The 13,284-nt window shown below is 39.3% G+C and overlaps 2 protein-coding genes across 4 annotated transcripts; both read right to left on the bottom strand.

The window, feature by feature from the left end:
- Window positions 1-4,780: 4,780 nt before the first annotated feature.
- Window positions 4,781-7,242, bottom strand: LOC113745577 (fibrous sheath CABYR-binding protein-like). 2 transcript variants are annotated; one of them, XM_027277261.1, is made up of 3 exons: window positions 6,996-7,242; window positions 6,808-6,877; window positions 4,781-6,449 (listed from the first exon to the last, which is right to left on the bottom strand). In XM_027277261.1, the coding sequence occupies exons 2-3, from the start codon at window positions 6,872-6,874 to the stop codon at window positions 5,041-5,043; spliced, it is 1,476 nt and encodes a 491-aa protein (XP_027133062.1). In that variant the 5' UTR covers window positions 6,875-6,877; window positions 6,996-7,242; the 3' UTR covers window positions 4,781-5,040. The 2 variants fall into 2 exon arrangements, with proteins under 2 accessions (XP_027133062.1, XP_027133015.1); XM_027277214.1 differs by having other exon boundaries at window positions 6,808-7,242.
- A 1,646-nt stretch (window positions 7,243-8,888) lies between these two features.
- LOC113748024 (uncharacterized) lies at window positions 8,889-11,123 on the bottom strand. 2 transcript variants are annotated; one of them, XM_027290516.1, is made up of 4 exons: window positions 11,020-11,122; window positions 10,380-10,452; window positions 9,282-9,994; window positions 8,889-9,119 (listed from the first exon to the last, which is right to left on the bottom strand). In XM_027290516.1, the coding sequence occupies exons 2-4, from the start codon at window positions 10,447-10,449 to the stop codon at window positions 9,114-9,116; spliced, it is 789 nt and encodes a 262-aa protein (XP_027146317.1). In that variant the 5' UTR covers window positions 10,450-10,452; window positions 11,020-11,122; the 3' UTR covers window positions 8,889-9,113. The 2 variants fall into 2 exon arrangements, with proteins under 2 accessions (XP_027146317.1, XP_027146295.1); XM_027290494.1 differs by having other exon boundaries at window positions 8,889-9,994; window positions 11,020-11,123.
- Window positions 11,124-13,284: the final 2,161 nt, after the last annotated feature.

Here is a 13,284-nt window from a genome sequence, read left to right as displayed (position 1 = left end):
ATTCTTGTGCTGAATGGAGAAGAGAAAAGTAGCATGGCATTATTCTATGATCTGCTTTTCCAAGCCAAACACGCCTTGAGAATGTTAACTTACAAATTAGCTGTTCATCTGCCACATCAGAGTTTGTTGTATTGTTTGTTTCGTATTGTAAAAAATATATAGACACCACAATGACACTTTAGATTACCTGTCTTATTATAAAAGTGTCCTAAACATACTGATATCCTAAACATAAAATGTTGGAAAAATGTTATTATCCTTTATGCTTTCAGTATTTTTCCATTTTGAGATGACCCAGTATGACCTGGGTTGGTAGTTGCAACATTAAGTCTATTAACAGTCGGCACTGTCTTTCCAAGAAGGGCAGCTGTTGATGAGCAAGTTGTAGGTGACAGATAGGCCATGGGTGTCATTCTTTGTTTTGAGGAAGTGCCGCTTTCAATATATATTCTGTGTTGAACCTTTGAACATTTACTGAACCACAGAGTCTGTGAGTTGTTCCCTTGCTGCAAGTTACTATTAAATGATCTATCTTAAAAAGTCTGACGGCGTCCTGAGGGTTATTGAATAATTTTGCAGCAACTTGATTATCCATGTAAATGTGAAGGCAGGGGTCCAAGAACAGATCCTTGTGGTAAAACACAAAGTTGCACCATTTCAAATGTTCATCCATTTACATTTACAAATTGTTGCGAACAACCCTAAAATCCAAGGATTTCAAGAACATGATTTAGAGTGTTCATCTGATTTGTTGCTGATTATAAAGTGTTTTGGATGTCAGACAGCAGATTAGGTAAGAGCTATGTGGGTTAACATGTGAGGAGAATTTACAGAAGTTGCCTACACTTTATTCCTTGCACGTATCATTAATTATGAACTGTCATGTAGCAGTGTTTGAACCCAACCTCAGTCATGGGTTTGTTTTAAATACATCCATTTTATTATCCAGTGTTGCAAAACTACTCCTGTCTGACATATTTATTTTATCATGCAGCTCTAACATCCCGTAACAGCGGTGAGTTCTTGGGTGAGTTGTTGATATTTTGTCTGATACATACGTAACAAAACCTGTTAAAGGAACTACAAGTCAAAGTGGGAAATTATCTTTTACTCATGAAAACATGAAAGCAGCTCAAGAAGATTCAAAATATAAAAGACAAACGACATAAAACAGGCGTCACACAATGAGCTCCAGGAAACTGTGATGAGCATTTTCTTTGACAGTTTAGAATAAATTGACTCCTCTGTTGATCAAATTTATTAATGAGATGAAGGCACCATAACATTAGGAAACTGTAAAACTCTTTCTTACCCACACCTCTTTATTTATTTACAACAGGGATTGCGTGATGGAAAAAAGAAAATCTGCAATACCTCAATCCACACCACAAGGAGGAGCTCTAAGTAAAGGCAAGCAGCCAGATGTGTCGCAGCGATGCAGCACTATGCACACTCTCTGCTTCCCCCATAGTTATAAATGCAGATGGGATGAAACTCAGTAAACAAAGACAAAAAGAGGAAACTGAGGCACTACACTGGACACCAGCAAGAACCTGCAGTGACCAGGTGCCAAGAGATACCACCATGTAGTGTACTGCCAGCACTATTGACGCAAATCCCTTTACACTGCACCACAAGCAACCTTGTTTCACAGGATACTCCAGTTCTGCTGCTGAGGCACCTTTAACCTACCAGTTTTTTTATTGCAAAGAGTGACTGAGAGGTTTGAGTATGCAGAGACCCCAAGTATACGCTGAATCACGCTGAAAAATCTGTGGTCAAGCAGCCTCCACTTTCTTTCTCCCACTCGCTCATTGGCTTCTTCTCTTCAACTTTCCTTTCATCTTCCCCTGGAAAGAGCTGAGTGAATCGTTTCCAGCTGTTTGACATTCTCAGCTGGGGGCAAACAAGCGAAATCATCTTTTTCTCTTCTCCTTCTATCCCTCTATATTAATTGGGCATTAGTTGACCTTGCCACAAAAGTTTGCTCACCTCACGTAACCGTGGTACCACCCAGCCAGGATGACTCTGAAGCATGTAAATACAGTACATAATTCAGTCATGCTTTATGTGGGAAAACTGTATAGAAAGGACAGAGGTCAGTAACAGCACAAGACTGCATATAGATGTAGATATTCTCTAAGAAAACTACAGCTGTGGTTTCGAACTTTGTTTGATATTTTGCCACCACTTGTTGTGTCTCCAATGTGTCACTTGGAATTGATTTTAAACAATGTTATAATGCTACAGCTACTGATGTAATAGTTAATATTGTTAAAATAACCTTTTCATACAATTGAACGGTTAATGTTTAGGTTGTTTGATCAAGTTTGCATTCATACTAATACCACTTGGACTGGCAGAAGATGGGTGTTTCAAGCATTTATCCATTACTTTTAGCCAGTTTAACTTATAACCTGTGTAAAGTAAGTAATAAATATGTGAGTTTGTAAGACCAAAGAAGAAAGTGTTATTAACCACCCAGTCAAATTTGAATGACTAAAAATAGCGACAAGTTTATGAAATTAGGTGTCAAAATCAGGTAAAAAATGAGCAGCTCAGCTCCAGGGCTGTGGGGGCGTGTCCTCTGAATGTGCTGAAGCCACGCCCCCTAATGGGAGCAGTCAAGCAGCCAGTTTGAAGCGACTGAAACGTGTCAGATGAGTTCAGACTAACTTTGAAACACTCTGAGCGAGATAAATTGATCTTTGTCTCTCTGCTAGGGGTGCAGGGGTATGCTCAGGGTGGCCTCAGCGTGTCATCGAGCCACCCTTTAAGGACCGCCCACAAAAGCCTACAGGCAATCGTATGGCTTGCGTCTTTGCTTTTACACACGTAGTGTATAAAAGCTTCAATTCTTCAATTGAACTCTTTGAAATGATTATTCAGTACATATTGGCATCACCCTGCAGCTCCATACTGGCACTTTGGTTTAAGCCACAGGGATAGCAGGAGGCCGGAGGATGTGCCAATGTTAGCAGGACACCATAAATAAGTGATACGTATGATAATGCATTAATTATACATATGCATATTTTTGCTGGGCCACCATGAATTACTCATTACGTGACAATCTTGAAAAACGTCTGCAGAAAAATGTGTGACTGAGGAATTATGAAGAAGAAAAGAAATCATGAAATGATGAAGTAAGCATAGTAGTACGTAGTAAGCACAGATGCAGCTCAGCTGGTTGCCATGACAGCCTGAGTAGTTTTCTTTCTCAGTTATATTACGTTTTTAGCCATACAGTGTTGTTTATGTAACACTATACAACAGTTAACGTTCCATGAGTGCTGATATAGAGCACAACACAACTGGGACTTTTAACTACATATATTACTCCGCTTCACAGGTGTTCTTAATTTGTTTCGTTAATGGTCGTTATCTATCTTAAATTTTAACGAACTTTGCACCGCGAAGATGAACATTTTTCCACAAATAACATTTGACTTCAGCTATGAATGGTCGTCAGAAGGAGACGAAGGGAAGGAAAGAAGCCTGGACACAAACTTCCAGGTGTGATCATGACATCAGACAATATTAGAGAAGAGCAAAAACAAAGCTAACACCGTGAGGCAAACAACAACGGGCTTAAACAGTTTTCAAAGTCTCAAAAATATTAAACTGTGTTGCACATATGCTGTAACATAGATCATATACATCATAAACTGTTGTCACATATTCATATATCATATATAATCAGTACATCACGAAATAATCGATGATAACACTCATCATAACCTCAACTTATCTACTTCACAACAACTGCGTAAGGTTTGATTTGATAAGATTTGATTGACACTGGGAACTATAAGCAACAACACACACGTCATTAGTTTCAGATGTTGCTAAATCCTGATTGGTGCACGGAAATAACCTTTCCTCATTTGATGTTTTGTTGTTGGTAGGGGTAACCGTCTAACACATCAGTCCAACATCTCCCATAGGTGTTCAATTGGGTTAAGCTGCTGTGACTGTGAAGCCTATGATTCACATATTTTTCATACTCACTGAGCTATTCAGTAACCCATGCTCCTTATGAATAGAGGTATTGTCATCCTGGAAAAGTCCACTCTCATCAGCATAGAAAAGTTTCAATGTAGGATAAACATGATCACTCAGAACAACTTTGTATTGGTTTGCTGGGACAAGTGGACCGAAACCATGGCAGCAAATAGCCCCCCACAGCAAAACAGAGTCACTGGATCCCCTCACTACAAGGATCAAGTATTCAGGCATCTATAGCAGATTTTAATGATGCTAGACTGACTTGTAATCAGGTGAATGGTGTGTCTGTCATTCCCACTCCCAGTACGTCTGTTTCTGAACTATGTAACTTTGTGCTCCACGTTCGATATCTAGCACCACCAACAATCAAACTTATTTTGGTGAAATATGGATCATATGTTCTAGAGAAAATGTTTTCCCTCCGATGCCCTAACATCAACTCTTTGAGCGTTTCTGCTATGTCTTGTGTTGTTACCCTTAGCATTTCCTATTTTTTGATCACAAGTATTATAATCATAATACCCAGTAGTCCATATGTCAACAGTGGTATTACACTCGGTGTAATAAATCTCAAAAATACCCATTTCTAAGTATTAATAACATTGTAACAGACACATTTTATAATATACTTGATGATTACATTTATCGTTTTGGGCTTCAAAATACGGTCATGATACTGAAAAGGTATTAATAAAATATTTGGGACACCCACACACACACAAAAAAAGAGTAAAAAGCATGTTGACAAACAAACGTTTTATTACATGTTGTCAAAGGTCTGCACTTGATACTGTGATGATCATAACAATATCTGTGTTGCTGAAGATCGGGTGTTGGGTATTGAAAATGTAGCATCAATGGAAAAGTACCATCTGCACACTAACTTTAAGCCACAAAATGTATGCATTTATTCTTCTCCTAATTTCAGTAGTATTATTATTTATTCTATACTAAATTGATTGATTCTTCATGACCTTGTTCACAAGCTTTTTATCTTCACCTAGATCCTCTTCAGCAGTATCCATCTTTGCCTTATTCAAGCTTTAGCTCTTTTGCTGCTTTCTCTAGCTCTGCCTCTTCTGCAGGATCAAGCTTCACATCTTCCAGTGCTTTCATTAACTCTGCCTCTTCTGCAGGATCAAGCTTTGGTTCTTCCTCTGCGGCGGCATCAAGCTTCACATCTTCCAGTGCTTTCTTTAACTCTGCCTCTTCTGCAGGATCAAGCTTCACATCTTCCAGTGCTTTGTTTAACTCTGCCTCTGTGGCAGCGTCAAGCTTTGGGTCTTCGCTTGCAGAGGCATCAAACAGAAAATACCGCAGTGCGAAATCTATCAATTGCTTTCCGGCAAAAACCGCCACATCTTTCAGTACTTTCTCTTCCATATTGGCAGAGGCAAGCTCCAGGGCTTCCTTTGCGGCAGTATCAAACTTCACATTTTCCAGTGCTTTGTTTAACTCTGCCTCTGTGGCAGCGTCAAGCTTTGGGTCTTCGCTTGCAGAGGCATCAAACAGAAAATACTGCAGTGCCAAATATATCGCATCTTCCAGTACTTTCTCTTCCATATTGGCAGCGGAAAGCTCCACGGCTTCCTTTGCGGCGGCATCAAGCTTCACATCTTCCAGTGCTTTCTTTAACTCTGCCTCTTCTGCAGGATCAAGCTTCACATCTTCCAGTGCTTTCTCTAGCTCTGCCTCTTCTGCAGGATCAAGCTTCACATCTTCCAGTGCTTTCTCTAGCTCTGCCTCTTCTGCAGGATCAAGCTTCACATCTTCCAGTGCTTTCTCTAGCTCTGCCTCTTCTGCAGGATCAAGCTTCACATCTTCCAGTGCTTTCTCTAGCTCTGCCTCTTCTGCAGGATCAAGCTTCACATCTTCCAGTGCTTTCTTTAGCTCTGCCTCTTCTGCAGGATCAAGCTTCACATCTTCCAGTGCTTTCTCTAGCTCTGCCTCTTCTGCAGGATCAAGCTTCACATCTTCCAGTGCTTTCTCTAGCTCTGCCTCTTCTGCAGGATCAAGCTTCACATCTTCCAGTGCTTTCTCTAGCTCTGCCTCTTCTGCAGGATCAAGCTTCACATCTTCCAGTGCTTTCTCTAGCTCTGCCTCTTCTGCAGGATCAAGCTTCACATCTTCCAGTGCTTTCTCTAGCTCTGCCTCTTCTGCAGGATCAAGCTTCACATCTTCCAGTGCTTTCTCTAGCTCTGCCTCTTCTGCAGGATCAAGCTTCACATCTTCCAGTGCTTTCTCTAGCTCTGCCTCTTCTGCAGGATCAAGCTTCACATCTTCCAGTGCTTTCTTTAACTCTGCCTCTTCTGCAGGATCAAGCTTCACATCTTCCAGTGCTTTCTCTAGCTCTGCCTCTTCTGCAGGATCAAGCTTCACATTTTCCAGTGCTTTCTTTAATTCTGCCTCTTCTGCAGGATCAAGCTTCACATCTTCCAGTGCTGAAGTTAGAAAGACATGTAATTGCTTCCATTAATAAAAGGACACATACTGAAACAATTAATCATTTAAAGAATTTAAAAAAAGAAACAAATAAAAATTATTCAAGACACTGAAATCCTAACATGTACATACAAAGGTATGACATCGCATCAACAGATAAGATACATCTGGTGCACAGAACACATTTCTTTAAATATTATGACAGCAACGTTAGTTCATCTGTTGGTTTTAAACACTTTAAAACTAGAACCATGTAAAATAAAGTCCTCAATATGAATGTTGTTGCTGTCATGCTAAATAATGAGACTAAAACTGAACGACAACAACATATTACATCAGATTTTATTATCTCATTACCTTGGTATGGTGCTGCATTGATCACAGCCACAAATGCAAAGACCAGCAACGCAATTTGGATCCTCATTTTCTGAAAGAAAACAGACATTAGAAAAACACTTCCAAATGGTCGGTGAGTATTTACTGATTCTGTAATGTCTGTGCAGAGTAGAGTCAAATAAAGAGTCAAATAGAGGCACTGCACTCACCTTTAGTTTGCAGCAGCGCTCAGGTACAGTATAAAAAGACCTCAACTCGAATCAGGAGTATTGTGACTCGTGAACTGATGCCCCTTAAATATACATGCTCCTGCAGCTACACTTATTTGTTCAGTGATGCCAGGTGAGAAAGGTAATCCAATGAAAAGTTTCCACATGTTCCGCTTGTTTGTGACAAACAATGCTCCAAGGCGTATATGACGTAATGTACAGCTACTTTTAACTCAGACACATGCCAAGTTTGCTAATGAACCAATTGTTTGAAATGACGATGCAGAAACTGCAGTGTGTTTGTGGAGCAATTATTTTCCTTAGTAACACTCTCATCATTAGTAAATCATTAGTTACTCAATATGAAAACGGATATTTTTGTGGTGATTGCTATCTGTAAAATTAATTTCACTGATGAGATTGAAACAAAGTGCACTTTTAGATTTACCACCCACCTTAGTTACTGTTGCCATACCTGTATTTTCCATTCGGACATGGCACAGTTCACAGTGATAACTATGGAGGATTTACCTTTGAAAATCTTAAACAATTGAGTGCTTCTTATAACCTTAGCTCCATGTGTTGGCTGTAAAAGAGAATCTTAAATATGAATGCTATTGCTACAAATGTCATGCTAAATAAAGTCTAATATCTAAAAGAGTAAATAAACTGCACAATAAATCGATTTGTGTATATTCAAACAGTATGTTTTTAGTTTTAATGTTTCAATAGAACTTTGAGGAATTGATGTGTTTGGCAAACATGACAGTATTGTCATTGTTGTTCATTGCTTGGTGCTGGGGGTTCTTCTATTTTCTATCTACACCACCTCCTTGGGTCCGATTATCCGCTCACATGGCTTTTCCCATCACTGCTATGCAGATGACACTCAGCTCTTTCTGTCATTTCCTCCCGATGACCCCTTAGTCTCCGCATGGGTCTCTGAATGCCTCTAGGATATATCCACATGGATGAAGGCACACCATCTTAAACTGAACTACTATACACAATGACATCAACATCAAAATCGACTCCCTATGTCTTACTCCAACCAGGGTGGCGAGAAACTTAGGGGTCATGATTGATGACTAACTAACCGTTTCTAATCATGTCGCCTCAGTTGCCCAGTCATGTGGCTTTGCACTTCACAACATCAGAAAAATCACTCAACATGCTACGCGACTACTAATATAGGCTGTGTTCATACCATGACTCGATTACTGTAATGCCCTCCTGACAGGCCTCCCAGCCTGCACAGTGAAACTTCTCCAGATGATCCAGAATGTGGCGGCGTGCCCGTTTTTCAATCAACCCAAACCCATTGATTGACCAACTGGGATTATGAGTGCTCAAAATTAAGGATGTCCCATTGAGGCAATAAAAAAGGTGTGTCAGACAATTCTGGGACAGTAGAGAAATGTATCATTACAAATTAAATTATTACATTTGTGTGTCATGTAATATATATCATTTTAAATAGTAGGTGTTCAAATAACAAAGATTTGAGCACCAGCTCTACATTACTTTATCTCTTACTTTTTTAAAAAAATACAAATTTATGTGTAATATTGCTTTAAGTAAGTATTAGGAACATGGTAATGTTACCGGGAATATAAACACAGGCTAAAACTGAATTTGTTTTCACAGACTGTAATTTTACAGTACCAGGCATCTTTTATAAAACACTTTGATTATTAATTTCAGCATTTTGAGCTTCAAAATACAGTAACGATACAGGAAATGCTACTGTAGGGTTATGAAACTGATTAATAAATATTTGGACACCCACACACAAAAAAAAGAGAAAAAGCATGTTCAAATAAACATTTTATTTCATATTGACAAAAGGCCTGTACTTGATCCTATTACTCTACGACGGTGCTTCAATGGTTGAAATACTATTTATTGTGCAGAATGTGATGATCATAACGATACCCGTATTGCTGAAGTTCAGGTGTTGAGTATTTAAAAAGTAACATCAATGGAAAAAGTACCATCTGCACACTAACTTTAAGCCACAAAACATAAAACATCCTTGTTCCATTTTAAATTGATTTATTCTTTATGACCTTCTCATCTTCACAAGTGTCCTCTTCAGCTGGGTCCTTTTCAACAGTATCAAGCCTTCACACTTGCCAGTGCTTTCTTTAACTCGGCCTCTGTGGCAGCATCAAGTTTTGGTAGCTCCTCTGCAGCGGCATCGCCCTTCACACTTGCCAGTGCTTTCTTTAACGCGGCCTCTGTGGCAGCATCCAGCTTTGGCTCTGCCTCTGCAAAGGAATCGGCCTTCACACTTGCCAGTGCTTTCTTTAACTCGGCCTCTGTGGCAGCGTCAAGTTTTGGCAGCTCCTCTGCAGCGGCATCGGCCTTCACACTTGCCAGTGCTTTCTTTAACGCGGCCTCTGTGGCAGCATCCAGCTTCGGCTCTTCCTCTGCAAAGGAATCGGCCTTCACACTTGCCAGTGCTTTCTTTAACGCGGCCTCTGTGGCAGCATCCAGCTTCGGCTCTTCCTCTGCAAAGGAATCGGCCTTCACACTTGCCAGTGCTTTCTTTAACGCGGCCTCTGTGGCAGCATCCAGCTTCGGCTCTTCCTCTGCAAAGGAATCGGCCTTCACACTTGCCAGTGCTTTCTTTAACGCGGCCTCTGTGGCAGCATCCAGCTTCGGCTCTTCCTCTGCAAAGGAATCGGCCTTCACACTTGCCAGTGCTTTCTTTAACGCGGCCTCTGTGGCAGCATCCAGCTTCGGCTCTTCCTCTGCAAAGGCATCGGCCTTCACACTTGCCAGTGCTTTCTTTAACGCGGCCTCTGTGGCAGCATCCAGCTTCGGCTCTTCCTCTGCAAAGGAATCGGCCTTCACACTTGCCAGTGCTTTCTTTAATGCGGCCTCTGTGGCAGCATCCAGCTTCGGCTCTTCCTCTGCAAAGGAATCGGCCTTCACACTTGCCAGTGCTTTCTTTAACGCGGCCTCTGTGGCTGCGTCCAGCTTTAGCTCTACCTCTGATGAAGTTAGAAAGACATTGCATCCATTAATAAAAGGACATGTACTGAAACAATTAATCATTTAAATAGTTTTAAAAAAGAAAGAAGAAAAAGAATTTGCTTTTTGAATCATGAATAAAAATTATTCAAGACACTGACATCCTAACATGTACATACAAAGGTATGACATTGCATCAACAGATAAGATACATCTGGTGCACAGAACACATTTCTCTAAATATTATGACAGCAACGTTAGCTCCATGTGTTGGTTTTAAACACTTTAAAACTAGAACCATGTAAAATAAAGTCCTCAATATGAATGTTATTGCTGTCATGCTAAATAATGAGACTAAAACTGAACGGCAACAACATATCACATCAGATTTTATTATCTCGTTACCTTGGTATAGTGGTGCTGCATTGATCACAGCCACAAATGCAAAGACCAGCAACGCAATTTGAATCCTCATTTTCTGAAAGAAATAAAAAAAAAAAAATTGAAATATATAGATATAAAACATTAGAAAAATACTTCCAAATGGTCGGTGAGTATTTAGAAAGCAGCAAACTCTGTGACTGTGAAGTGAAGTTAATGCTGTAGTGCTAAAAACTGTAATTCAGGCCACAGAACATTTGAACCTCCATAAGTGGCCAACTTCACGCCAAAAATAAAAATATTTATAGTCTTGTACAAAAAATTATTTCCCCGTTCATGACAACTGTACTGAGGCTGATCTTGTTTTTAAATCACCTTTTCAAATTATATTAAGGCTTAATGTTACACATAGTTAACAGCATTGATTAATGGGTAGGTGCCAAAGGTTTGCAGAAATTATGATTAGCCAGGAAGCGGACGAGCAGTACAGCCAACATGCTATCGGCCAGCGCCACATATTTTATATTTTAACCTTCAAAACAGCACTTCGGAAATCTATGGGTGATGTCACTCAAGTGCTCTTTTTACTGTCATCTGTGTTTAGTTACCGATTCTGAAGTAGCATAGAATCAAATAAAAAGTCAAATAAAGTCACTGTACTCACCTTAGGTTTGCAGTAGTTCTCAGGTAAAAAGGACTTCAACTCGAATCCGGAGTATTCTGACTCTTGAACCGATGCACCCTAAATATATACATACTTCTGACCTACAAATATTTGTTCAGAGACCCCTGGTGACAAAGATCATCCAATGAAATGTTTCCACAGAGTTTTGCTTGTTTGTGACAAACGGTGCCTCAAGGCACTGCTTGTCCATCTTTCTTTGGGCTACTTTCCAATGGGGATCCTGAGGTTTTCTGCTTGTTGACCGCTAATTTACAAGACACATAAAATAATGAACAATCAATCAAATAATGAGACGAAATAAAAGTACAGTATGTTTTTAATACAGTTAAAAAATATAATCCAGTCATAAGTGAGAAAAGTCTCTGAAACCTGGGGGTAAATAAACAAAGACCGGTTAGACCACAATATTTGTGTCACTAATTTTTCAGCTCTTAGGCAAATTTTGCTGATGAACTGACTGATGTGGTTTTGAAATGACGATGTTTAATGACGATTTAAACAAAATGTTCACTTTTAGGTCTGGCAACTGACGATGTGCAGTTCGATCCAGAAATATTTATACAGTGATACAGTTTTCAGAATTTTGGCTCTGCACGCAACCACAATTTGTTCTTGTACTGCGAAAATTGGTTAATAGTCCTATTTATGATATGTGAATTCGTTTGGCTCCTTTGTTAAATCTAATATCTGAAAGAGTCAATGAACCACATATTCAATCGATTCACTACCTGCAAGAGCCATAACTCAGGACAGGATCAGGATCAACTCCTACAAATCGAGGAAACAAACAAAACAGTGGAACCGTTTATAATCTAAAATCTAAATTTTAACACCTGTAACCCTACAAACTAATGTAGATCATGATGTGCTCCATGGCCTTGAAATGTTAGGCTATGATTGTGGGTGGTAATTTAGTTAACAGAACAAGCAGACAAACACAATGTTTAATCCATTTCTTACACTTTTGCTCTTTGGTTTTTGGATTAAGTAAAAAAAAAAAAAAGATCCAACACTACTCGCTCTGTCATTCTTATAATGTCAACGTTTTAGACAGTCTGAACTAGCTTTTCACCTTACCTTTCCAATATTTATTTTTCAACTGTCATTGTCTTTGGGCCCTGTGGATTAGGTAAAATGGGCTGTTGCAAATCAGTTACAAACAGCGAGACAGTGTACAGAGGTCATCTATACACAGTGTTACAGTAAATGTGTTGTCTCAGTCAAAGCCTTAATGCTCCAGTGTGTAGGATTTACATAGCAGTCCAGACTCCTCTCGTTTCTTTTTTTTAAATGTTCTTTTATCGTGACATAATGTTATAACATGACAAATGTCCTCATTTAAATTTTTCTGAAATTTGTTTTTTAACTGTCGCCATTGGGCCCTGAGGGTTAGGTAAACTGACTGACGCGTTTTTATTTTCCTTCAGTTTCTGCTAAGTGTATTATGCCTGTGTTTGTGTTTGACTAGACCATGTTGCAAATCATTTAACAAACAATGCTCGGAGGCATTGGAAACGGTGTGGATGATCAGGATGATCTCAAAGAAAGCCTATGTGAATGTGTAACACTGTTACAGGCAAAAAGAAATGAGAATGAATTGGCTCATCCACATATAACGAGTTACCAGTCAGTTACCAGTTTTGTGAAATGTTTGGGTTTTGTGAAAGGTTGCTGTGTTTTGTGAAAGGTTGCTGTGTTTTATGAAATGTTGCTGTGTTTTGTGAAAGGTTGCTGTGTTTTGTGAGATGACGTGTTCTGTAATGTTGCCTTCAGATATTTGTTTTTTTTACCGTTGTCTTGGGGCCCTGAGGGTTAGGTAAACTGGGTGACGCGTTTTTATTTTCCTTCAGTTTCTGCTAAGCGTATTATGCCTGTGTTTGTGTTTGACTAGACTACATGTTGCAAGTCATTTAACAAACAATGCTCTGAGGCATCGGTGTGCAACAGTGTGTGGTTACTTACCTGAAATCGTGTTTGATCAGGTGTGTCATCTCAAATGAAAGTTTAAAGTTTCTGAACATTGTTGCACATTCACAGTTTTGTAGGCTGAAACCATCCAGTACCGTTATAATAAATTCTCATCATGAAGCTTATACTGTGTTGTTAACTTAATCTTATCATCTTATATTTACCTATATAAGCTCCATAACTTGGGGAGTTAAGTGTTTTAAAGATAGGATTTATAGCAGAGACACTGTATTGAATTGCTTATTTTTTTGCACCTACCTAATTTTTATGGTGTCC

The sequence above is a fragment of the Larimichthys crocea genome, chromosome I (assembly GCF_000972845.2).
Source record: "Larimichthys crocea isolate SSNF chromosome I, L_crocea_2.0, whole genome shotgun sequence".
NCBI lineage: Eukaryota > Metazoa > Chordata > Actinopteri > Sciaenidae > Larimichthys > Larimichthys crocea.
Note: the sequence above shows the minus strand (reverse complement) of the source record. Positions and strands in the feature narration are given on the sequence as shown.

Excerpts from the sequence above, each read along its gene's own strand:
- LOC113745577 (XM_027277214.1), bottom strand. The coding sequence starts at position 6,895 with ATGTCTGTTTTCTTTCAGAAAATGAGGATCCAAATTGCGTTGCTGGTC. Across the intron at positions 6,450-6,807 it reads CAATGCAGCACCATACCAAG|CACTGGAAGATGTGAAGCTT; the intron begins GTAATGAGATAA and ends TTCTAACTTCAG.
- LOC113748024 (XM_027290494.1), bottom strand. The coding sequence starts at position 10,449 with ATGAGGATTCAAATTGCGTTGCTGGTCTTTGCATTTGTGGCTGTGATC. Across the intron at positions 9,995-10,379 it reads TGCAGCACCACTATACCAAG|AGGTAGAGCTAAAGCTGGAC; the intron begins GTAACGAGATAA and ends TAACTTCATCAG.